Raw genomic sequence first — 23,230 nt, 5'->3', positions numbered from 1 at the left:
GCTGGTGGTGTTACTGGTGGTGGTATTAATGGTGGTGGTGGTATTGGTGGTATTGGTGCTGGTGGTATTAGTGGTGGTGGTATTGGTGATGGTACTGGTATTTGTGGTGGTGGTATTGGCGGTGGTGAGATTTGTGGTATTAGTCGTGGCATTGGTGGTGGTATTGGTGGTGTATCAGTGGTATTGCTGGTTGTGCTATTGTTGGTGGTGGTGGTGGTATTTGTGGTCGTTTTGGTGGTGGTGGTATTGGTGGTTTTGGTATTGGTGGTATTTGTGGTGGTGGTGGTAGTATTGGTCGTGGTGGTATTGGTGGTGGAGGTATTGGTGGAATTGGTGCTATTGGTATTGTTGGTGGTGGTATTGGTTTTGCTGGTGGGGGTTTTGGTGGTAGTGGTGGTGGTGGTATTGGTGGTAATGTAATGTAATGTAACCAGATTTGTAAAGCGCATGGTTACCCGGAGGCAACCCAGCGCAGAGAGTGAGTAACGCTCACAGAAGGGAGTGGGAAGCAAAGGATCACTGGGGGAAGAGGAATGTTTTCAGGAGCTTCCGAAACCGCAAATGAGATGGTTCGGCCCACAGATTCCGGGGAAGAGCATTGCACAAAGTAGCTGCATTCACAGAGAATCGGCGGCCTCCTGTGCGTGCCTTCTTTACTCTCAGAATTCTGGCCAGGCACTCGTGATCAGAACGCAGGGACCTATTGGCTTTGTAAGGCAGGACTAAAGTCTTCAGGATAGAAGGTCCTTTACTTGGTAGTAGTTTGTGGGCGATGCACAAGGATTTAAACTTTATCCTTTCACGGATAGGAAGCCAATGGAGAAATTTGAGTGCCGGTTTTGCTGAAGCCCTAGCCGAGGTGCCAGTAAGCAACCTGGCTGCGGCATTCTGAGTCTGTTGCAGTTTATTGACTGTGGCTTCGGGGGCACCTAAGAAAAGGGCATTGCTGTAATCCAATCTGAACAAAATGAGTCCTTGGATTAACAGCTTCCTTGAAGGTGAAGGAAGGAGAGTAAGGACTTTACGAGCCGAACGAAGTAGGCCGAAACAGATTCCCACCGTTTTTTTGCTTGGTTTTGAACGAAAGATCCTGTTCCAGCCAGACCCCTAAACTTTTGATCTCATTTTTGGGGGGGGAAGGGCTCCCAAACAAGTAGGCCAAGTGGCGACCGGTATAGAAATCACCTTATGCCCTAATAGCATAATTTCTGTTTTGGAACGTTTAGTTTGAGGGAGGACTCACTCACTCAGGCATGGATTTTCGTCAGGCAGGAGTGAAGACTCTCAGGACATTGGTCCACGTGGGAGAGTGAGACGACAAGTTGAGTGTCGTCTGCATAACTCACTATTTTAATCCCAAACGGGACCACCACATCCTCCCGGGGGGACATGTACACATTGAACAATGTGGGGCTCAAGGACGAGCCCTGAGGTACACCACACTGGAGGGGGATTAAGGCAGATCGTGAGTTGCCCTCCCAGACTTGGAAGGTGCGATGAGACAGGAACGATGTTTGCCAGGCCAAGGCAGACCCTGCAACTCCTACGTCGGATAGGCGCTGAATTAAGACACAGTGATGAACCGTGTCGAAGGCTGCGCTTAGGTCCAGGAGGATCACTGCCACCGATCCTCCCGAATCTAAGATGCACCTTGCTTCCTCGATGACAGAGAGGAGGGCGGTGTCAGTGCCCTGGCCTGGACGGAAACCTGTTTGAGAACTCCGCAGTAACTCATTAGATTCCAGAAAGTGGGAAAGTTGATAATTCACAATTTTTTCTGTGATCTTACAGAGTCCTGGAAGTAGTGAGATTGGCCATAAATTGGCCAATTCCAGCGGGTCGAGATGCATTTTTTTCAGAAGGGCCTTTACCATGGCACCCTTCCAACTGAATGGAACAATGCCTTGAAAACGAGAGGCATTAATTAGCTCAGTTGCCGGGGTAGCAATGATGGTAGCAATCTGTTTAAGGATCCGCATAGGGACCGGATCATTAGGGGAGCCACTTTTCATAGCGGCCAAAACTTTAAGGAATTCTTCCACTGATACTGGGTCAAACGCATCAAGCTGAGGGTCAAAAGCCAGAGACCGGCTACCGACATCTGCTACACAGTAAAGTTGCTGCAGAGTACTTAAAATGTTTTGAATTTTAGAATCAAAGTAATTCACCAACTCATTGCATTTAGCTCCTGAAATATCTGGAGCCAGGGGAGGATCAGGCACCTTCAGTAATTCTTTGACAATCTGAAAGGTTTCTCTTATGGAATTAGAGGATCTCCTAATCCTTTCTTCAAAGAATACTGTTTTAGCATTTCGAAGGACGGCTTTATACGCTCTAATAGCTGCCCGATATGCTTCTTTGTTCAGCCTGTCCCAGTCTTTCCTCCAGATGCACTCAAGCTTTTTGCAACCTTTCCTTAAGATTCTGAGCTCAGGCGTATACCAGAAGGCAGAGTATACTCTCCCCTTCTTTTTCTCCATTCTTTTTTTAGGCAGAACTAGGTCAAGAGAGCTAACAAGCCAATTCTTGAAATTTTTGTCTGCTGCCACGGGATCCGGATCATATGGAGGGATGGATTGTTCAAGTTTATGTGTCCAGTTTTCTACGGAGAGCTTAGACCAGGCCCTCTCCAAAATACGTACACTGGGGGTTTGCGGCTGGGTTCAAAAGACACGATGTTAGAAAAGACCAGGTCAAGAAGATGGCCTTTGTTGTGTGTGACACCCGTATTAACTAGTCCCAGCTCGTAAGATCTAAGATCGAGCTGGAGATCCACCGCTACTTTATCCTGGGGATTGTCAAAGTGCAGGTTAAGGTCACCCAGTATAGTAAAGTTGGGAGCAGAGGAGGCCATAACAGTCACTGTTTCTATAAGAGAACTCACAAAATGGCTAGAGCAACCCGGGGGGCGATATACGAGCAGGCCCACAAAGGAGATGGTAGGAGATACAAGAAGGGAGAAGTGGCAGCTTTCGCAGTCAGGAATGCCGCTACCTTTAGCCCTACAAACAAATTGGTCTCTATATAGTATGGCCACGCCACCCCCTATACCAGTGGGCCTGTTCTGAAAATAGATCAAGAACCCCGGGGGAAGCGCACGTACAAGATGTCTAAATTGAGGTCCTGTAGTAACATAAAATTGATCTCAAGAGAGTGTTTGGGGAGGGACCTGCAATTCAAGAGAGCCATGCGCAAATAAGTGGTAGCTGGAATTTCATGTTTCCTTTACTACAGAGTTGGCCTGCAGAGACTACACTGGGCATACAAGTCTTCCGGCTTATGCACGTAATGACAATCCAAGTTCTTTATTTCTCTGAGAGAAAGAAGAGCCCTCCGTGAGTAGCTAATACGGCCACTTGCTGAAACGGGCACAAAGTCTGGCCCTAGGTCCCGGCGGGTACGGACAGGCACAGACGGGCTTGCCTCTGGCGCGCCGGCTGCGCGGACAGGAGGGGAGGTTCATTATATAGAGCAGGGGAAGGGAGTACGTCAGGAACACTAGCCCGCCAACCTGCGTCTCCTCTCAATATGGCGCCCGTTCAACTGCACCCGAGGAACACTCCCGCAGCCAGTCCGAGCCCCAATTGGCTCCTGGCAGAAGGGAGAAGGCGACTAAGGTGAGTGAGAGGCAAGCGAACTTAGAAACAATCGACAGATTAGCCCAAAACGGACCGTGAATTAAAAGCACAATGTTACAGATAAAAATACACAAATAAAAGTAAGAGCACCAAGCTTTCCTTGCTCCCGGCTTTTCGCCTCAGGAGCTGCTGACTCTAGGCAGGAGCAGTGGCAGGGGAGGCTCTAAATGTAGTCTGAGGCTTAACTCGCTAAGAACACTAGCCCGCCAACCTGCGTCTCCTCTCAATGTGGCGCCCATTCAACTGCGCCCGAGGAACACTCCCACAGCCAGTCCGAGCCCCAATCGGATCCTGGCAGAAGGGAGAAGGTGACTGGTATTGGTGTTGGTATTGGTGGTGGTGGTATTGGTATTGGTATTGGTGGTGGTGGTATTGCTGGTGGTGGTATTGGTGGGGGTGGTATTGGTGGTGGCATTGGTGGTGGTATTGGCGCTGGTGGTATTGGTGGTGGTGATATTTGTGGTATTGGTGGTGGTATTGGTAGTGGTGGTATTGGTGGGGGTATTAATGGTGGTGGTATTGGTGGTGGTTTCGGTATTGGTGGTGGTGGTATTGGTGACACGTGATGATATTGGTGGTAGTGGTATTGGTGGTAGTGTTGAGTTTTGGTATTGGTGGGGGTGGTATTGGTGGTAGTAAAATTGGTATTGGTGGTGCTGGCATTGGTATTGGCGGTGGTATTGGTATTGGTGGTGGTGATATTTGTGGTATTGGTCATGGTTTTGGTGGTGGTATTGGAGGTGGTGGTATTAATGGTGGTGGTGGTATTGGTATTGGTTGGTGGTGGTATGGGAGTGGTGATATTGGTGATGGTGGTATTGGCATTGGTAGTGGTGGTATTGTTACCTCTGGTGGTGGTATTGGTGGTGGCGGTGGTATTGTTGTTGGTGGTGGTAGTGGTATTGGTAGTGGTGGTGGTGATATTGGTGGTGGTGATATTAGTGGTGGTATTGGTGGTATTAGTGGTGGCATTGGTGGTAGTATTGGTGGTGGTATTGCTGGTGGTAGTATTGGTATTGTTGTGGTAGTATTGGTGGAGGTGGTATTGGTGGTAGTAGTATTGGCATTGGTGGTATTGGTGGTGGTGGTGGTGGCATTGGTGGTGGTATTGGTGGTAGGGGTGGTATTGGTGGTGGTGGTATTGGTGGTAGTGTTGGTGGCTGTGGTATTGGTGGAATTGGTGGTGGTGGTATTTGTTGTGGTGGTGGTTTTGGTGGTGGTGGTATTGGTGGTGGTATTTGTGTTATTAGTGATGGTGGTGGTATTGGTGGTGGTATTGGTGATGGTGGTATTGGTGGTGGTGGTATTGGTGGTAGTTGTAATGGTGGTGGTATTGTTGTAGGTGGTGGTGGTGGAGGTATTGGTGGTGGTTGTGGAGGTGTTGCTATTGGTGGTGGTGGTATTGGTGGTGGTGGTATTGGTGGAGATGGTATTGGTGGTGGCATTGGTAGTGGTGGTGGTATTGGTGGTGGTATTGGTGGTGGTAGTATTAGGGGTAGTATTGGTTGTGGTAGTATTGGCGGCGTTGGTTTTGGTGGTGGTGGTGGTATTGGTGGTGGTGGTGGTAGTATTGGTAGTGGTATTGACGCTGGTGGTATTGGTGGTGGTGATATTTGGGGTATTGGTGGTGGTATTGGTGGTGGTGGGGGTATTAATGGTGGTGGTATTGGTGGTAGTAATGTTGGTAATGGTGGTGGTGGCATTGGTATTGGCGGTGGTATTGGTGGTGGTGGTATTGGTGGTGGTGATATTTGTGGTATTGGTCATAGTTCTGGTGGTGGGGGTATCAGTGGTGGTGGTATTAATGGTGGTGGTGGTATTTGTAGTATTGGTATTAGTTGGTGGTGGTATGAGGGTGGTGATATTGTTGATGGTGATATTAGCATTGATGATGGTGGTATTGTTATTGCTGGTGGTGGTATTGGTGGTGGTGGTGGTATTGTTGGTGGTGATATTAGTGGTAGTATTGGTGCTATTAGTATTGGCATTAGTGGTGGTGGCATTGGTGGTGGTGGTCTTGGTATTGATGGTGGTGGTATTGGTGGTAGTGTTGGTGGTGGTGGTATTGTGGAATTGGTGGTGGTGGTATTAGTGGTGGTGGTATTTGTGGTGGTGGTGGTGGTTTTGGTGGTGGTGGTATTGGTGGTGGTGGTATTGGTGGTATTGGTGATGGTGGTGGTATTGGTGGTAGTCTTGGTGATTGTGGTATTGGTGGTGGTGGTATTGGTGGTAGTTGTATTGGTGGTGGCATTGTTGGTGGTGGTATTGGTGGTGGTGGAGGTATTGGTGGTGGTTGTGGTTTTGGTGGTGGTGGTATTGGTGGTTGTGGTATTGGTGGTATTGGCGAAGGTGGTGGTATTGGTGGTGGTATTAGTGATGGTGGTATTGTTGATTGTGGTATTGGTGGTGGTGGTATTCATGGTAGTGGTGTTGGTGGTGGCATTGTTGGTGGTGGTATTGGTGGTGGTAGTGGTGGTGGAGGTATTGGTGGTGGTTGTGGAGGTGGTGCTATTGGTGTTGGTGGTATTGGTGGTAGTTGTATTGGTGGTGGCATTGTTGGTGGTATTATTGGTGGTGGTGGTTGAGGTATTGGTGGTGGTTGTGGAGGTGGTTCTATTAGTGGTGGTGGTATTGGTGGTGGTGGTATTGGTGGTGATGGTATTGGTGGTGGCATTGGTGGTGGTGGTATTGGTGGTGGTATTGGTGGTGTTATTGGTGGTGGTAGTATTGGTGATGTTGGTTTTGGTGGTGGTGGTGGTATTGGTGGTGGTGGTGGTATTGGTGGTAGTAGTATTGGTGGTGGTATTGGCGCTGGTGGTATTGGTGGTGGTGATATTTGTGGTATTGGTGGTGGTATTGGTTGTGGTGGTATTGGTGGTGGTGGTAGTTTTGGTGGTGGTATTGGTAGTGGTGGTATTGGTGGTGGTGGTGATATTGGTGGTGGCATGTGATGGTATTCGTGGTGGTGGTATTGGTGGTAGTGTTGGTGGTGGTATTGGTTGTGGTGGTATTGGTGGTAGTAATATTGGTATTGGTGGTGGTGGCATTGGTATTGGTGGTGGTATTGGTATTGGATTAGGGTTGGTATTGGTGGTGGTCATATTTGTGGTATTGGTCATGGTTTAGGTGGTGGGGGTATCGGTGGTGGTGGTATTAACACCTTGGCTGCTTGAGATATTCCTCTCCTGTTCTGGGCCCTAATAGAAATGGGTGTGGTCATGACGAGCTCAGCTCGTCATGAGCACACGAGCACTGTGCCTCATGATGAGCTGAGCTTGTCATGAGCACCGAAGTGGTTAATGGTGGTGGTGGTATTGGTATTGGCTGGTGGTGGTATGGGGTGGTGATATTAGTGAAGGTCATAATGGCATTGGTGGTGGTGGTATTGTTATTGCTGGTGGTGGTATTAGTGGTTGCAGTGGTATTGTTGGTGGTGGTATTGGTAGTGGTGGTGGTGGTGATATTGGTGGTGGTGATATTAGTGGTGGTATTGGTGGTATTAGTGATGGTTTTGGTGGTAGTATTGGTGGTGGTATTGGTGGTGGTGGTATTGCTGGTGGTGGTATTGGTATTGTTGTGATTGTATTGGTGGAGGTGGTATTGGTGGTAGTAGTATTGGCATTGGCGGTATTGGTGGTGGTGGCATTGGTGGTGGTATATGTGGTGGTGGTATTGGTGGTGGTGGTGGTATTGGTATTGATGGTGGAGGTATTGATGGTAGTGTTGGTGGTGGTATTGGTGGATTTGGTGGTGGTGGTATTGGTGGTGGTTTTGGTGGTGGTGGTATTGTTGGTTGTGGTATTGGTGGTATTGGTAATGGTGGTGGTATTGGTGCTGGTATTAGTGTTGGTGGTATTGGTGATTGTGGTATTGGTGGTGGTGGTATTGGTGGTTGTCAGGCCCAGGGGCGCTTGCGGTCTAGGGCCCGCCCCATTTGGCCTTCGGCCATGTCCCAAACGTTTATGTGGAAAGACTCATGGGTCTTCCCCTGCTGGACATTGGTGGTTGCTTTGTTATAGGGCTAGGGCAGGCTAAGCTTTGGAAATGTATTTTGCCCTAAAAATTCCATTGATTCCCTATGGTACGCGAGATGAGTGAGGTTTGGCAGGGTACGCGAGATGAGTGAGGTTTGGCAGGGTACGCGAGATGCATGCACTTTGGCAACCGCGTACCGCGAGATGCGTGCAATTTGGCATGCTGTCGCATTTCAACACCGCAAGCAGGGGATATTACGCGGGTGTGGTTACGTTGATGTACGTGACCACACCCAAGGATCTGTGCTCACTATTCTGGAGATTTCTGAGAAGGAGGTTGATTCCAGGCAGGCTCTGTGTTTTGGTATGCTGTTTAACCCTTTGATGCAGATTCGTGTGTGCCGCGCTGGAGCAGACCTTTCCGGAGGAGCTTCTTGAGTTGGTAACTTCTCCGGCAGTCTTTGAGAAGGTGGTTTTGGACCGGATTTCTTCGAGGAATTTCTTCCTTTGGGGTCCAGAGTTTGCAGATGAACCTATAATTAAGGGTAGGTCGTACTCTTTAGGTATGAAGGCGATTTAATGCACAAAAAGGTTTTTATTTTTTGTATTTACAGAATCTAAAGAGCAAGAAAGATTTAAACGCTGTTTCAGTTTTTTATATCACGTTATTTAAGGAATTAGAAATCTTCAATGTTTTTGGTATGAAGTAAACCCAACATAATATTTCGAATAGAAAGTTATTATTTTAGCACAGAAACAAGATAAATCTCTTGCTTATGTTTTCTACATGTAACTTGATTATGAAGCTATAACAAGACAAAATTAGAGTGTTTTGCAATACACAGTTTCGTGCTATGTGAACAAGTTTAAAGGTTTTGATACTATCTAACAGTGAACAATTTACAGAAGATAATGTAAATCGTGCTATTTTTTCTGAGAGAGTTTTATCAGAAAAGTACAGATGTTTTATGTGCAAAGAAATATCAAGCATTTGGAGAATAATTAGTATAAAAGGTCAAATTGCAAGAGGTTTAATTGTGATATTATTCCACAGAATTTTGTGAAGTGAATCTAGTTTTACATGAAAACTCCATGCTTAGATTGCTGCTTGCATTAAGGAAAATTTACTGAAATATAAGTAAATAGGTATTAGTGTGTGTCTAACTTTTTCCTTTTCAGATCTCCCTCCCAGCTGTTCCCTTCCCAACTCCCCTTTTCCCCCCGCTTGATCACTTCAATATTCTGTGTAATAATTACAATCAGAATTGGAGGTATCAAGAGGTGGGCCCTTATATCATCGCATCAGATTCCGAGGAAGACTTTGTCTGACAATGGTAGTGGTATTGGTGGTGGCATTGTTGGGGGTGTGGCTTGAGAGCCGATGGGACCGGCTGCGTGAGCACCGAGCTCCGCACCCGATCCCCTCCGATTATCCAGATTGCGATACCTCCCGGGCCTCCCACGCAGAGCCGATGGTGCTGGGGGCGGCCTGGACTGCAGAGACTGGCGGAGTTCAAAGAGCGGGGAGCGGGAACACCCCCCCGGGACAATCACCGGAGCGGCAGCGGAGCTCCGGAGTGGCCTCGAGCGGAAGTGAGCGGGCACTATGGGAGAGCGGGCCGCAGGACATGGGACGGCCTGCCCCGGGGGCTCGGGCTCCCCGGGATGACCGGGCACGCTTGGAGCTGCCGAGCAGGAGAGAGAGGAGCGGCCGGCCAGAAAGCGACCCGGAGAGCCCCTCCTTTGCCCCTACTGGAGACATGCGTATGGTGGCTGACCCCTGCGGGGTGCACGGTGAGCGGACCAGTGAGGGACGGGTGGACCAGGAGGCCGGAGGGGAGGTGCCCCCTTACCGTGACCGCACCCGTCTTGCCCAAGAGAGCTGATGGCAGAGGATGCTAGCGGCAGCGCCCTGGATCAGGGAGAGGGCAGTCGGAGGTGCGGACACTGGGCGGTGGGCCTGATTTGCCCAATGAAGTGGAGGGAAGACTAAAGAGGAGGCCCTGAGACACAGCGCTAAGCAGAGGGCACAATGGGGCAAACCTCAGGAGCGGCACTGGGCAGACGGCACCCAGTGGCAGAACTACACGGAAACCGCAGCGAAATACCAGGTTGCCTGGGGGGCGCCACAGGGTCACAACGGGGAACTGCCCGGAGGAGTGATCGGAGCGCTGCGAGAGGGGCCTTTTGTTGAGACGAGGCGGGCTGAAGGGACTGGCCCTCCTGCTTGGCGCTACTGTGTGGCCACGAGCAGCCCCACCTAGAAGGCTTACTTGAACTGGGGCCTCGCCTGAGTGGGGCGCTGCTGGTGAGCAACGCAAGTTGAGTCCGCTGGACGACGTGGAAGGTGCGACGCTGCAAACTTGAGCGAAGGGAGAAGGGGAGATTGCGGTGCAAGAGTATAGTCGCTTAGCGATCACGACTATGGGCAAGCTTCGGGGTAGGAAGGAGGGTGACCCCCAACCATCGGGTGCTGAACCCCCACCCCAGGAGGATAGAGATGAGCAGGGAAGCCCGCAGGAACCTGGGATACAGCTCCAATTGGACAGAATATTGGCGGCCATAACAGACACCCGAGCCGCTCTCCAACAGGATATTGCGCAGGTCACAATGGACTGGGCTTGCTGCGGGCGGACCACTCGAAACTTGTGGACCGAGTGAAGCAGACTGAAATTACATTTCAAGAGTTGGCCCCTGCGTAGACCGCGCTGTCCCATTCAATGGAGGTTGTTCTAGATCAGCTCACGGTGCTTGAATGGAGGGCTGAGGATGCGGAGGGCAGCAACAGATGCAACAACATCCGCATGGTGGGCCTGCTGGAGAAAATTGAGGAGTCGGACATGGTGAGCTACTTAGAAACTTGGCTGCGCACTGTGGTGGCCCTGGAGGGACTCTCGCAGTTTTACACATTGGAAAGAGCGCACCGTGTGCCCGCGAAGCCGCCATTGCAGGGACGCCCACCACGGCCGGTGGTTGCGCGCCTCCTGACCTTTTGGGATCACGATCTACTCCTGCGGAGGGCGCGGAATAACGGCCCTTACCAGGTGGACAACAGTAGAGTTACTATATTCCCAGATTATTCGTTTGACACGCAGCGTCGTCGTATGTCCTTTCAAGCTGTGAAGAAGGAATTGCGGGCGCAGTGGCTTCAGTACTCTCTATTCTTCCCAGCCAGGCTGCGCATTGTACTAGATGGAAAGGCCCACTTTCATGATACGCAGGAGGATGCGTGGGACTGGTTGGAAAGGTACAAAGCAGGGAAGGATGGACGAGCTGCGGGGTCAACGGAGCTGGCTGCGGACTCTCAACCTCGCAGGTCACGAAGAGTGCGGCGCCGCAGGCGAGGCCTACGGAGACCATCAATCTCGCAAACGGCTCTGGAGCGTAAAGGAGCACTGGAAGCGGTGACAGCGATCTCCGGTGAATTGCAGGGGACCATGCCGGAGACATCTGATCTTGGCAGTGAAAAGGGTCAATCGGAAGCGGAAAATGATGGGTCAGATGATCAGCGCCTGCCACCGGTCACCCCTAGGATGGCGGATGGCGGATGGACTGTTGGATGAGTAGACTCTGAGCTGGCTGTGGGACTAAGCACTTTACCTTGTACTGGGGAGCGGCAGTGAAAGTGTGCAGGAGGGGAGATGTAGGGATGTGGAGCGATAGCTGGTTGCCTGAAGTGGGTGGAGGCACTGCATTGAGACTTCTAAGCTTGAGTATGGGTGGCATTGGAGTATTATTGAGGAGGGGTGTCGGGAATGTGAAACGATGTGGCCGGACTGGGGCGGAGCCTGGGGGTATGAGGGACCCTGGGGAGACCCGGGAGGGAGGATCTATGAGGGGATCTGGGGGGTCGAGCATTGGTAGTGCTACAGAGTTACCCGCAAGTCGTCCTTTAGGCTCTTACCCAGCCACCACCAAATGGTGTTAGTTATTGTGCCTTAATTAGTATGGGACATTTTCTTGGGGTAATTTGGATGGGATTCACTATGTTAGTGCCTGTTCTTGGGAGGGTGGGAGATAAGTTGGGTGGGTTGAGGGAGTTGGGAGATGGGAGATAGGATTGGTTATACTAAGGGGATTTGCCTGCCATTGAGAGTGTTTGACAAAATATTGCTGTTGAGTGTTGAGTATATGTATGAGGGGACTACCGCCGAGTGGCCAGGGGGGCAGGACCACTTGGGGTGGCTATTCAATCATTTTTACTGGTCCATCACCTGATGTTAAATGTCTAACCTGGAATGTTAGGGGATTGCACTCAGTGCAACGTAGATATAAGGTACACTCTTATCTGGTTCGTAGGGGAGTGCAGGTGGCTCTCTTACAAGAGACATGCCTAACTAAGTCAGAGGGGCAGGCCTTGCAGCACAGATGGCGCAGACAATTATATTATAACACTTATTCAGCGTACCCGTGAGGGGTCCTGATCTGGGTTAAAGCCGGAGTCCCTTTCCAGATGCTGGACCAACTGGTAGATTCAGAGGGTCGCTATGTCGCGGTTCGTGACCGCCTTTATGGGCGTGAGGTATCCATTTGCAGTATTTATGCTCCCAATGTAGATCAGGCATCCTTCTTGGGGACTCTTTCTTCGGCCCTAGCGGATTATTTTACAACGCCAGTACTGCTGGGGGGAGATTTCAACTCAGTAGCTGATGTCTCCGCGGATAGGTCCCACCCGCCGCTACCCACGGCCCGATCAATAAATTGGCAGGGATTCGGGCTCGATGGCAGGACAATTGGGGACTCCTTGATATCTGGAGAGCACAGCACCCAGGCGATAGGGATTACTCCTATAATTCATCGCTGCATGACTTACACGTCCGACTGGACGCCATGCAATGTAGCTCCAGTCTGGCTCCTCTGGCGGTTAGCAGCGAATACTTGACAAGAACCATATCGGACCACAATCCGCTCCTGGTGAGTTTCCGTTGGATGGCGGAGCCCCCTAAGATTCCTCACTGGAGATTGCGACCCGAGATGCTGGAGGACCAGGTTTTTAGAACAGAATTGAGAGACGGGGTGGAGCACTACTTTGAGAAGAACGCGGGCACCGCCACGACGGCGGCCCTTGTGTGGGACGCTTTTAAGGTGGTGGTCCGTGATATCTGCATCGCCAAATGGGTGGGAGCTAGGAAGCTGCTATTGCAGGAGATCGAGGTGAGCGACAGGGCGTTACGCGAGGCTGAGAAAGCTCACTCGGAGGGAACGGGGACACGCGAGCTGGTCTCAACTCCAAAGGAGGCGGTGGCTGCGGGAGTGGAACGCCTACGGTGCTTTGATCATAAAGCTTACTTGGCACGTGCCCATAAGGAGCGTGACAAGGTGGGAACATTGCTGGCCTGGTTGGCGGACCCCAATCCGAGATGCGTGCTCATTTTGGCACTGACGTCGGCAGCAGGACATTTGGAATATGAGCAACATCAATTTCGGTCTTTCTATGCGGGGCTATACACAAGCCACTTGCAGACCGGTGAGGGTGAGGGGGATACCTGTGCGTTCCTAGAGGGATTGGAACTACCTGGACTTGAGGAGGGTGAAGCGGAGGAGATCGGTCGGGATATTACACTACCTGAGATTCGGTGCGCTATTAAGCAGTTGGCGCACAATAAAACTCCGTGTAGCGAAGGCTTGCCAATTTAGTTTTATTTGAGATATAGTGATCTCTTGGCCCCCAGACTGTTGATGATGTACCGGGAGGCCGGACAAACGGGGGTACTACCGGCTTCCACTAGGGAGGCCATCATAGGGTGAAGCGAGCCCGAATGGGAGGTCGTCAACTCTCCTTTCTGGCTGCTAAATGCTGGAACAAATTGCCAGACAACATCAGGCATGTAGGTGACCATCTTTCTTTCAGGAAGCAACTGAAGACACTTCTATTCAACTGAGGGTCTAGGGTAGCACTCTGGTCTAATAGCGCTGGGATGCCTAAGGGTAGCCATGCGCTCTATAAAAACGTATTCATTCATTCATTCATTCATCATAATCCCACTCCTTAAACCAGGTAAACAACCGACAGACCCGGCCGCTTATAGGCCCATATATTTGCACGGTTTGGGCTTGGAGCCGGATATGTCCGGTGGACTGAACTATTATATACATCGGCGACTGCTAGGGTCCGCATGGGTAGGGATGTCTCTTCCTCTTACCCGGTGGGAAGAGGCACCAGACAGGGTTGTCCTCTGTCCCCGCTGCTGTTTGCCCTAGCGATTGAACCATTGGCAGCTCAAGCTCGGAGGGGGGAAACATATCGAGGTGTACAACTCCGGGGTCAAACGCATTACATCTCGCTTTACGCGGATGATCTCCTCATGTTCCTAGCAGACGCGGGCGAGGCACTGGACGGGGCACGGGAGCTGTTAGGCCGCTTCGGGGACGTCTCGGGCCTGCGGGTTAACTGGACAAAGACCTGCGTATTCCCAGCATCGAGCGCATGCGCTCAACCGCTGTTGCCAACAGGGCTGATGTGGGAGCCGCAATAACTTCCTTATTTGGGGACGCAGGTATACCATGATCAGGAAGACCTGCTGGAGGGTAATCTTGAGAGAGCACTGCGGGGTTTGAGGAGTAGCATGCGATTTTGGGAGACACTACCGCTGTCGGTGGCGGGACGAGTCGCGCTATTCAAGATGGTGCCTCTGCCTCGGCTGTTGTACTTTTTCCGGATCCTGACCATAAGGATACCGGTGGCGTTCTTCCGGCGATTGCGCTCTGCAGCGGGCAGCTTCATTTGGGGTGCGGGTCGACAAAGAGTAGCATTAGATACGCTAATGAGACTGAGGATTGAGGGAGGCCTATCCGCTCCAGACTTTGAATTGTACTACCTGGCGGCGCAATTCCAGGTCCTCATGCAGGCGTGACACTGGAGTTCCGAGGGCCGGAGGAAAGACCGGCTCCTGAAGTGCAGAGACATGTTTTTTCCTTTATCATACTGCAACAAAGACTGAGGGCTTCGGATCTATCACTAGTCAAGAGCACCCTGAGGTATTGCTGGAAGCGCTTTCACTCAAGGATTGGGGAACAACGCCCATATGCACCTGAAATACCACTGGGCATGTGTAAGGCACTGCCACATGGGGGTGACTGGTCCGGGCTAGCTGAATGGGATGAGCTGGGGCTGCAGATGGTGGGCGATTTGTACGCTGATGGTGCTCTCCTACCCTACAGCACGTTGCAGAAAAACTTTGGCCTTCCGCGCGGCATTGATAACGGCCATACAAAAACATTGGGGGGCGGGCCTTGCGGAACCACCGTTGAGCGGGGCATGCCAGTACGTCGTGATGACAGCTGGTCCGTACAAGGCAATCACCTGCCTATATAAACGGATGCTAGGGGAGGAGCCTAACCCATTACAGAAATTGAGGGAGCACTGGATGGCGGACTTGGGTAGGGAGATCCCAGATGGGACCTGGTCACATAAACTTAAGAGAGCATGGAAGGGAACCTGGAATGCTCGGTCCCAACTTATCCAATTCTTCGTATTGCATAGGGCATACCTCACGCCAGCTAAAATTATTCAGTACTTTCGGGTAGATACAGCGGTCTATCTGCGATGCCGGTTACAGGGAGCAGACTTGTGTCATATGCTGTGGGATTGCCCTCAAATGGGGACGTATTGGGAGCAGGTAGCTTCGGCCCTTTGCAGAGTAACTGAGCGGCAGGTGGATATGGATAAGGGGGCATGTCTGCTGACTGGTTCCCGCACACTAGTAAGAATAAAATAACTAGCAAATTTATGGACTTGGGGCTCATCCTGGCTAAAAGGGAAATTACATCACACTGGAAAGCAGCGATGGGCCCTAGCTATGCTAGATCGGAAGCAGCGTTCCTTGTGTAGGCGGGAAGCAAGAGTTCTGTTAGGATGCAACAGGCCCATAGGTCCCACAATGACAGAGTGATGGAAGCGGCGCGGGCATGGGAGGCACTGGTGATGGGACTGAGGCTTCTAGATGAGGCTTAGGATTCAGAGTCAGATTCTTCAGTGGAAGGGGAGCAGACACAGGTGCAGGCGGCCTCCTCTGAAGTTGGGGAAACAGGTGTGAGAGTGGGTCCTAGACTTCCAGGGGAACACAGGGATTCGTAGGGAAAGGGAAGAGATGGCCAGTACATAGGACATACATTAGGCTAGAACAAAGATCGCACTCTATAGCTAATTACCGGACATCGGCGGCAGGGGTTGGTGGGCTTGGGAGTTTTTGGACCTTGAGGAGGGCCATACATACAGAACTGATTCCGGGCCTGGAGAGTTGGGCTTGAGCGGGGTGCAACACTGACTAAGGGTCCTAGATATGATAGAGGAACAACTGACATAAGACCTGGGAGGGATGTTACCTTATTGACTTACTGTTGTGTCATCTATCAGAATGTACTGCATGGTATTGAATAATTGTGATGGACCTCCTAAATGTCTTGCTTGTATTTTGAAATAATAAAAAGATTTGTTTTTAAATAAATTGTTGGTGGCATTGTTGGTGGTGGTATTGGTGGTGGGAGTGGTGGTGGAGGTATTGGTGGTTGTTGTGGAGGTGGTGCTATTGGTGGTGGTGGCATTGGTGTGGGTGGTATTGGTGGTGATGGTATTGGGGGTGCATTGGTGGTGGTGGTATTGGTGGTGGTAGAATTGGTGGTGTTGGTTTTGGTAGGGGTGGTGGTATTGGTGGTATTGGTGGTGGTGGTATTGGTGGTGGTGGTGTTGTTGTTGTTAGTAAAACCGGCTTTTGAAAACAACCCATCCGGTGGCATTAGTATAGATGACATGTAACACTGGTGGTGGCTTTGGTGGTATTGGTGGTGGTGGTGGTATTGGTGGCATGTGATGGTATTGGTGATGGTGGTATTGGTAGTAGTGTTGGTGGTGGTATTGGTAGTGGTGGTATTGGTGGTAGTAATATTCATATTGTTGGTGGTGGCTTTGGTATTGGTGGTGGCATTGGTGGTGGTGGTATTGGTGGCATTGGTAATGGTTTTGGTGGTGGTGGTATTAATGGTGGTGGTGGTATTGGTATTGGTTGGTGGTGGTATGGTGGTGGTGATATTGGTGATAGTGGTATTGGCATTGGTGGTGGTGGTATTGTTACTGCTGGTGGTGGTATTGGTGGTGGTGGTGGTATTGTTGTTGGTGGTGGTATTGGTAGTGGTGGTGGTGTTAGTGGTGGTGGTGATATTGGTGGTGGTGATATTAGTGGTGGTATTGGTGGTATTTGTGGTGGTAGTATTGGTGGTGGTATTGGTGGTGGTGGTATTGCTGGCAGTGGTATTGGTATTGTTGCGGTAGGTTTGGTGGAGATGGTATTGGTGGTAGTAGTATTGGCATTGGTGGTATTGGTGGTGGTGGCATTGGTGGAATTGGTGGTGGTGGTATTGGTGGTGGTGGTATTTGTGGTGGTGGTGGTGGTATTGATGGTATTGGTGATGGTGGTGGTATTGGTGGTGGTATTGGTGATGGTGGTATTGGTGGTAGTGGTATTGGTGGTGGCATTGTTGGTGGTGGTATTGGTAGAGGTGGTGGAGGTATTGGTGGTGGTTGTGGAGGTGGTGCTATTGATGGTGGTGGTATTGTTGGTGGTGTTATTGGTGGTGGTAGTATTGGTGGTATTGGTTTTGGTTGTGGTGGTGGTATTGGTGATGGTGGTATTGGTGGTGGTGGTATTGGTGGTGGTGGTGTTGTTGTTGTTAATAAAACAGGCTTTTGAAAACAACCCGTCCGGTGGCATTAGTATAGATGACATGTAACACTGGTGGTGGCTTTGGTGGTATTGGTGGTGGTGGTGATATTGGTGGTGGTATTGGTGGCAAGTGATGGTATTGGTGATGGTGGTATTGGTAGTAGTGTTGGTGGTGGTATTGGTGGTGGTGGTATTGGTGGTAGTAATATTGGTATTGTTGGTGGTGGCTTTGGTATTGGCGGTGGTATTGGTATTGATGGTGGTGGTATTAGTAATGGTTTTGTGGTGGTGGTGGTGGTATTGGTTGGTGGTGGTATGGTGGTGGTGATGTTGGTGATAGTGGTATTGGCATTGGTGGTGGTGGTATTGTTACTGCTGGTGGTGGTATTGGTGATGGTGGTGGTATTGTTGTTGGTGGTGGTGGTATTGGTAGTGGTGGTGGTGTTAGTGGTGGTGGTGATATTGGTGGTGGTGATATTAGTGGTGGTATTGGTGGTATTAGTGGTGGTATTGGTGGTAGTTTTGGTGGTGGTATTGGTGGTGGTGATATTGCTGGTAGTGGTATTGGTATTGTTGTGGTAGTTTTGGTGGAGATGGTATTCGTGGTAGTAGTATTGACATTGGTGGTATTGATTGTGGTGGCATTGGCGGTGGTATTGGTGGTGGTATTGGTGGAATTGGTGGTGATGGTATTGGTGGTGGTGGTATTTGTGGTGGTGGTGTTATTGGTGGTATTGGTGATGGTGGTGGTATTGGCGGTGGTATTGGTGATGGTGGTGGTATTGGTGGTGGTATTGGTGATGGTGGTATTGGTGGTAGTGGTATTGGTGGTGGCATTGTTGGTGGTGGTATTGGCAGAGGTGGTGGAGGTATTGGTGGTGGTTGTGGAGGTGGTGCTATTGATGGTGGTGGTATTGTTGGTGGTGTTATTGGTGGTGATAGTATTGGTGGTATTGGTTTTGGTGGTGGTGGTGGTGGTATTGGTGATGGTGGTGGTATTGGTGGTGGTGGTTGTGGTGTTGTTATTGTTAATAAAACAGGCTTTGTAGAACAACCTGTCCGGTGGCATTAGTAAAGATGACATGTAACACTGGTGGTGGCTTTGGTGGTGGTAGTGGAGGTGTTGGTATTGGTGGTGGTAGTATTGGTGGTATTGGTGGTGGTAGTATTGGTGGTGTTGGAGTGTCTTTTGTTAATAAAACAGGCTTTTGAAAACAACCCGTCAGGTGGCTTTAGTATGGATGACATGTAACACTGATGTGCTGTTGTCAGCTTCAGCCCATTAGCACAGGACTATGGGCTATTAAGAATTCACATGACTTAATTTGCTAATCATTTCTAAATCCATTTTACTTGGGGGGGTTGAAACAGACACAAGATAATGCCGGGGTAACGTGATTGAAAGAGGGCACCATGTTATGGGGGTGGCTTTCTGCTTAAAAAAACACATGCGGCTTCAGCTGAAGCAGTGCATGTCCGGCCTGTAGTAAGAGAAACTCAATAAAGTAAATAGTGCTTACAGACTAAAGGACAGGTCCTGTGTAACAATCGAAGTAAAGGTGCCAGTAGCTATAGGAGGTTACAAATGAAGACAAGGCAGTACTAAGGAGGGACTAACACGCCTATTGACGAATCCGGAGGCAGCCTTTATGAAAGACAATGACCCAAGCCAATGAAAAATATGTGCGGAGAGTGGGTACAACTTCTCTCCCATACTCTACTACTGCATTCTGGCTGCTAGGCTTGACCTATAAATAAAAGGGGAAGAAAAAAAGGAGTTATCTTTAATTCATAGCTACTAAGGAGTGAAAATACTTTGTTGAGACTGATTCAATCATGGGTACTTTCTCTGTCTGTTATTCAGACCTCTACATAAGTACTCTGCAAGCTGATCCAGGGGAAGTTACTAATTTGTTAGCTGATCTTGCTCTCCCTAAAATATTTGGAGATGATATGAATGAGCATGATACTACTTTCTTTATGGCAAAAGTCCAAGAAAGGCTCAAAGCTCTGCCTAGTAGGCAGGGTATGCTCAGACGAGAGTCCCTTGCTCACTTTGCCACTGGATTCTAGCAAGCCTGGCTGAAGACGGCTGTAATGCCAGAAACCATTCCTAGGAAGCTTGTTTCTGGTCCAGGGAAGGCATGGCTTGGCAGTTCAGGCTGGACTGTTCCCATGAGGCACAGGGGCAGACTGATTTGCATATGGCCATGTCTGAACTGGGGTGGCAGAGTGGGCTAAAGAACGGTGATGGATGAAACCCAGATCTGTTGACTGGGTGTGAGTGTTTGATTGGTTCAGATGCTCCGATCATCACCACCCCCTTTTGTACCGCTTTGTTTGCCATAAGTTGGCAGGGTATGCTCAGACGTGAGTCCCTTGCTCACTTTCCCACTGGACTCAAGCAAGCCTGGCTGAAGACAGCTGTAATGCCAGAAACCGGTCCTAGAAAGCTTTTTTCCGGTCCAGGGAAGTCATGGCTTGGCAGTTCGGGCTGGACGGTTCCCATGAGGCACAGGGTTAGACTGATTTGCATATGGCCATGTCTGAACTGGGGTGGCAGAGTGGGCTAAAGAACGGTGATGGATTAAACCCAGATCTGTTGACTGGGTGTGAATGTTTGATTGGTTCGGATGCTCCGTCCATCACCACCCACCTTTTTTACCAATCAATGGTACAGGGCTTGCGCTCTCTCTTTAAACATGGTAAAATGGACATATTCCTAGCTGGCATATTTAATTTACTTACAAGTCTCTAGTATATGGTACTGCATGTACCCAGGGTCTGTTAATTAAATGCTATTAGTGTTCTGCAGCACTCATTTTCCACCCACTAAAGTAGCACTATAAAACATAACTCCAGGCCGGCCCCTGAAGCCTGGATTTTCAGTATTAAACTTTCATTTCGACCTGGTAAAATAAACCTTTTTCTAGCCCTACATCTCAGTCAAACTATTAGAGGGTTAAGAATATGTGTATATAGTGACTATGGTGGTTCATCCTAACTGGGATTATGTTTATTTGAGGTAGGTTCTCACTTCCCTCAACTAATACTGCATTTGTTTATAATAACTTGTTATTTTTATAATGTTTTTGGTCAGTTGTTAATAACTTATAATACTCTTCACTAATCCCATAACTGTGTAGACAACATTAATGTTAGGGATAATTTATGTAGTGCAACATCCGCCCAAGGGTCTCTTAGTGCTCTGTGGCATTAACTGACAAGGGAATTCTGTTATGTAGAAAAGATATGCACCTTCAGTTTATTCCTTAAAACAGGAATGGAGAGAGATGTTTTGAATTTAAAATGTATGACAAGTCTGGCCTACCACACGTTTTGGCTACAAAATATGGCATAACATGCTGATTTTGGAACTTACTGCATCAAAATCTACATGTACTGGTGTTTTTTGGAACTGTTTCCTTTGGTAAATATCTGCAGGTTTGATCTGACAAAAATGTATTGAGGGGATCCAACTGTTATTGTACCCAGTAGTCACTGGGTGTGGTAAAATACATATAACATATCATGAGGAATCTTTTCATAACAGATTTCTGGAATCTCAATGTACTGCCCTCCTACCACAGCCATTCAGGATAATGGTTTTACCTAACCAAGGGCATTCTGCCTCTGCCCAAGAATGTCTCTGTGACAAGATGCCCCAGAGTTCACTTTGGCATCATCCCTGCGGAGCATTGTGTTGCGTGTCAGCCAGTGAACCAAAACACAAGAATTCACTTCATATGTACAAACACCCGTAGCAAAGCAAAGCAGAAGTGGTGCAGAAGATATTTTAACATTATTGTACATGGACAAAACCTTTCCCTCATTTACCACATTTACCACATGAACTCTGATTACTAACCATTTTTTATTGATGGGTTTCTGTACCCTGAAAACGAGATAGCGATTTCTATTTTCATGAAGTATGTGATCTCTCTTGGGACATATTGATGCTATACGAAGGCTGCGTAAATTACATTTTCTGATAATCTTGTAGATTTCCTCAAAAAGTTATTAAAACTAAGTTGAGGAACCTGGACATCCTCTTGGACACTGCTCACCATGTTCCCATAGTGTTCCCTAGGTTTTCAAACCGAAGCAGACCTCAAGTCCTTATTCTACCAACTAAAATTGCTCAAAATAACCTGTATTTTCATACCCATTAAACCGCACTCCTCAGTAGTCAGAGCACTGGTAAACTAGGTTTCAACATCTCTCAATGTAATGGCTAGTCTTCCTACCAAACGGCGGTGGCGCCTCCGCTAAGGCATAGGAGCGTTGCCCCACTTCTCTGTGAGAAGTTTAAAAAGGTAAACTAAAATGATAATAACTAATGTTATTGTCATTTTAGCTTTCCTTCCTGCTTAAGTGTGAGGCGGGGCTGGCGGGAGCAAGGGCCAAGAGAAGGAGTATTTTGCACTCGCTAAAGTGCGCATTACATTTTGGCCAGTCTTGCGCACTTTGCATGTTCCCACCAGGCTGTAATGCACAGCCTGGCGGAGAACATGCTCAGGCTCCCTGTCCCCGTCTGAGCGATGTACCATGGTGCCCAGACCAATCACGACGCTGTTGTAAGGCAGCGTTGTGATTGGCCAGGGGATTCTGGGGGTTGTCTGCTTCCTGTTGCGAAGACGATGGAGGAGAGGTGGCTGCCAGCACCCGGTGGCACCCAGGTAAGTCCTTTTATTTATTTTTTATATCCCCCTCCGTTCCCCCGCCCCACCACCCAATTCAGTAGCAGATGCTACTGCTACCAAATGAACAGATTTCCAAAAAACCAAAGTGCCATTGTCATGTTTCCAGTTGAAGAACCTCCACCTACACATATGCAATTCCCACAAAATCCCATGTTCTCTAAATCTGAATAATCTTCACTGGCTTGCTTCTCTTCATAACTCTCACTCTCGCAAACACCCAAAAGCAATTATGTTTGCAAGTGCACTAAACTAAACATAAAAACAAATAAAGCTGACGACAACCTACCATGAGCATTGCTTACCATTAAAAAGTAATGATCTTCAGGTTCGGCTCGCAGGTATTTAAAAATGACATGTTCCATGATTTTTTCCATTAAGTCCCAGTCTTCAACAATGCCATGCCTGATGGGCCACTAAAGCGTGCAAAGGAAAAATAAGATGTGAATAAAGAACCAAACCTAAAGCATGTTAAACCAAAAATGACGTTGTCAACAAAATCATTACTACACAGTAGGTAATGTTTTGTAGTAAAAGGTGAATGATTGTATCTAAGTCTACTTAAACAATGACTTAGTCGTTCAGAAGATTTCCTAATAGAAACATCTCTAAGACCCTGCCGCTTGCAACATGTACATCAAAATGGCAGAGCCAGTAGGGCTATGTGATTCACTTTACTCTAACATTCTTTGAGCCTCATACCAGAGGCACAACAGTGAGGGAAATACTCAGATAGGGCTGAGAGAGAGTCTGTCAAACATCAAGCGAGTATAATATGTTACTAGCAGAGACTTTGGGACACTCAGCAGGAACCTGCCTGGCTGGAAATTGATCATTGTCAAATCCAGGAAAAAGTTGAAACCATCATTAGGCTGGAGTTTGCCTTCCACTAAAATAACATTTCATACACACTTCAGCAGGGGCCCATGGCAACTCATCTGTTGCATTACGGCCATTGTCTGAACTAGATCAGCATACAGTGATCTATCTAGAACATCAGTGCAGGGCTCAGATCTAGGCCCATGTAGAAGTGGAGATTATTCATTGGAATAAGAGCAATGTCTCTTTCTCTCTTTGCCCTAAAATGTATGTTTTGCCTTGGAAACCCAATGCAAGAGAACTCTCTTTAAAAGCTGGCAGATTGTCAGACAGTAGCTTATTTTGAGTCACACTCATAAACATTTACCGAAATGGATCCGTTTAATGTTTGATGTTTCTGCTGATAACATCCATGTAGATGTGATGCCGACTTCATTACA

General features: G+C 48.8%; 1 protein-coding gene across 1 annotated transcript in view; it reads right to left on the bottom strand.

Moving 5' to 3' along the window:
* LOC147666710 (actin-related protein 3B-like) overlaps nucleotides 1-23,230 on the bottom strand; it is a 605,074-nt gene that overhangs the window by 298,042 nt on the left and 283,802 nt on the right. The window contains exon 4 of the mRNA XM_086948942.1: nucleotides 22,277-22,387. Within this exon, the coding sequence (XP_086805068.1) occupies nucleotides 22,277-22,387 (111 nt within the window). The remainder of the gene's footprint in view (nucleotides 1-22,276; nucleotides 22,388-23,230) is intronic.

This window comes from Lissotriton vulgaris, unplaced genomic scaffold (assembly GCF_964263255.1).
Source record: "Lissotriton vulgaris unplaced genomic scaffold, aLisVul1.2 SCAFFOLD_485, whole genome shotgun sequence".
Classification (NCBI taxonomy): Eukaryota; Metazoa; Chordata; class Amphibia; order Caudata; family Salamandridae; genus Lissotriton; species Lissotriton vulgaris.
This window is presented reverse-complemented; position numbering and strand designations above follow the sequence as displayed.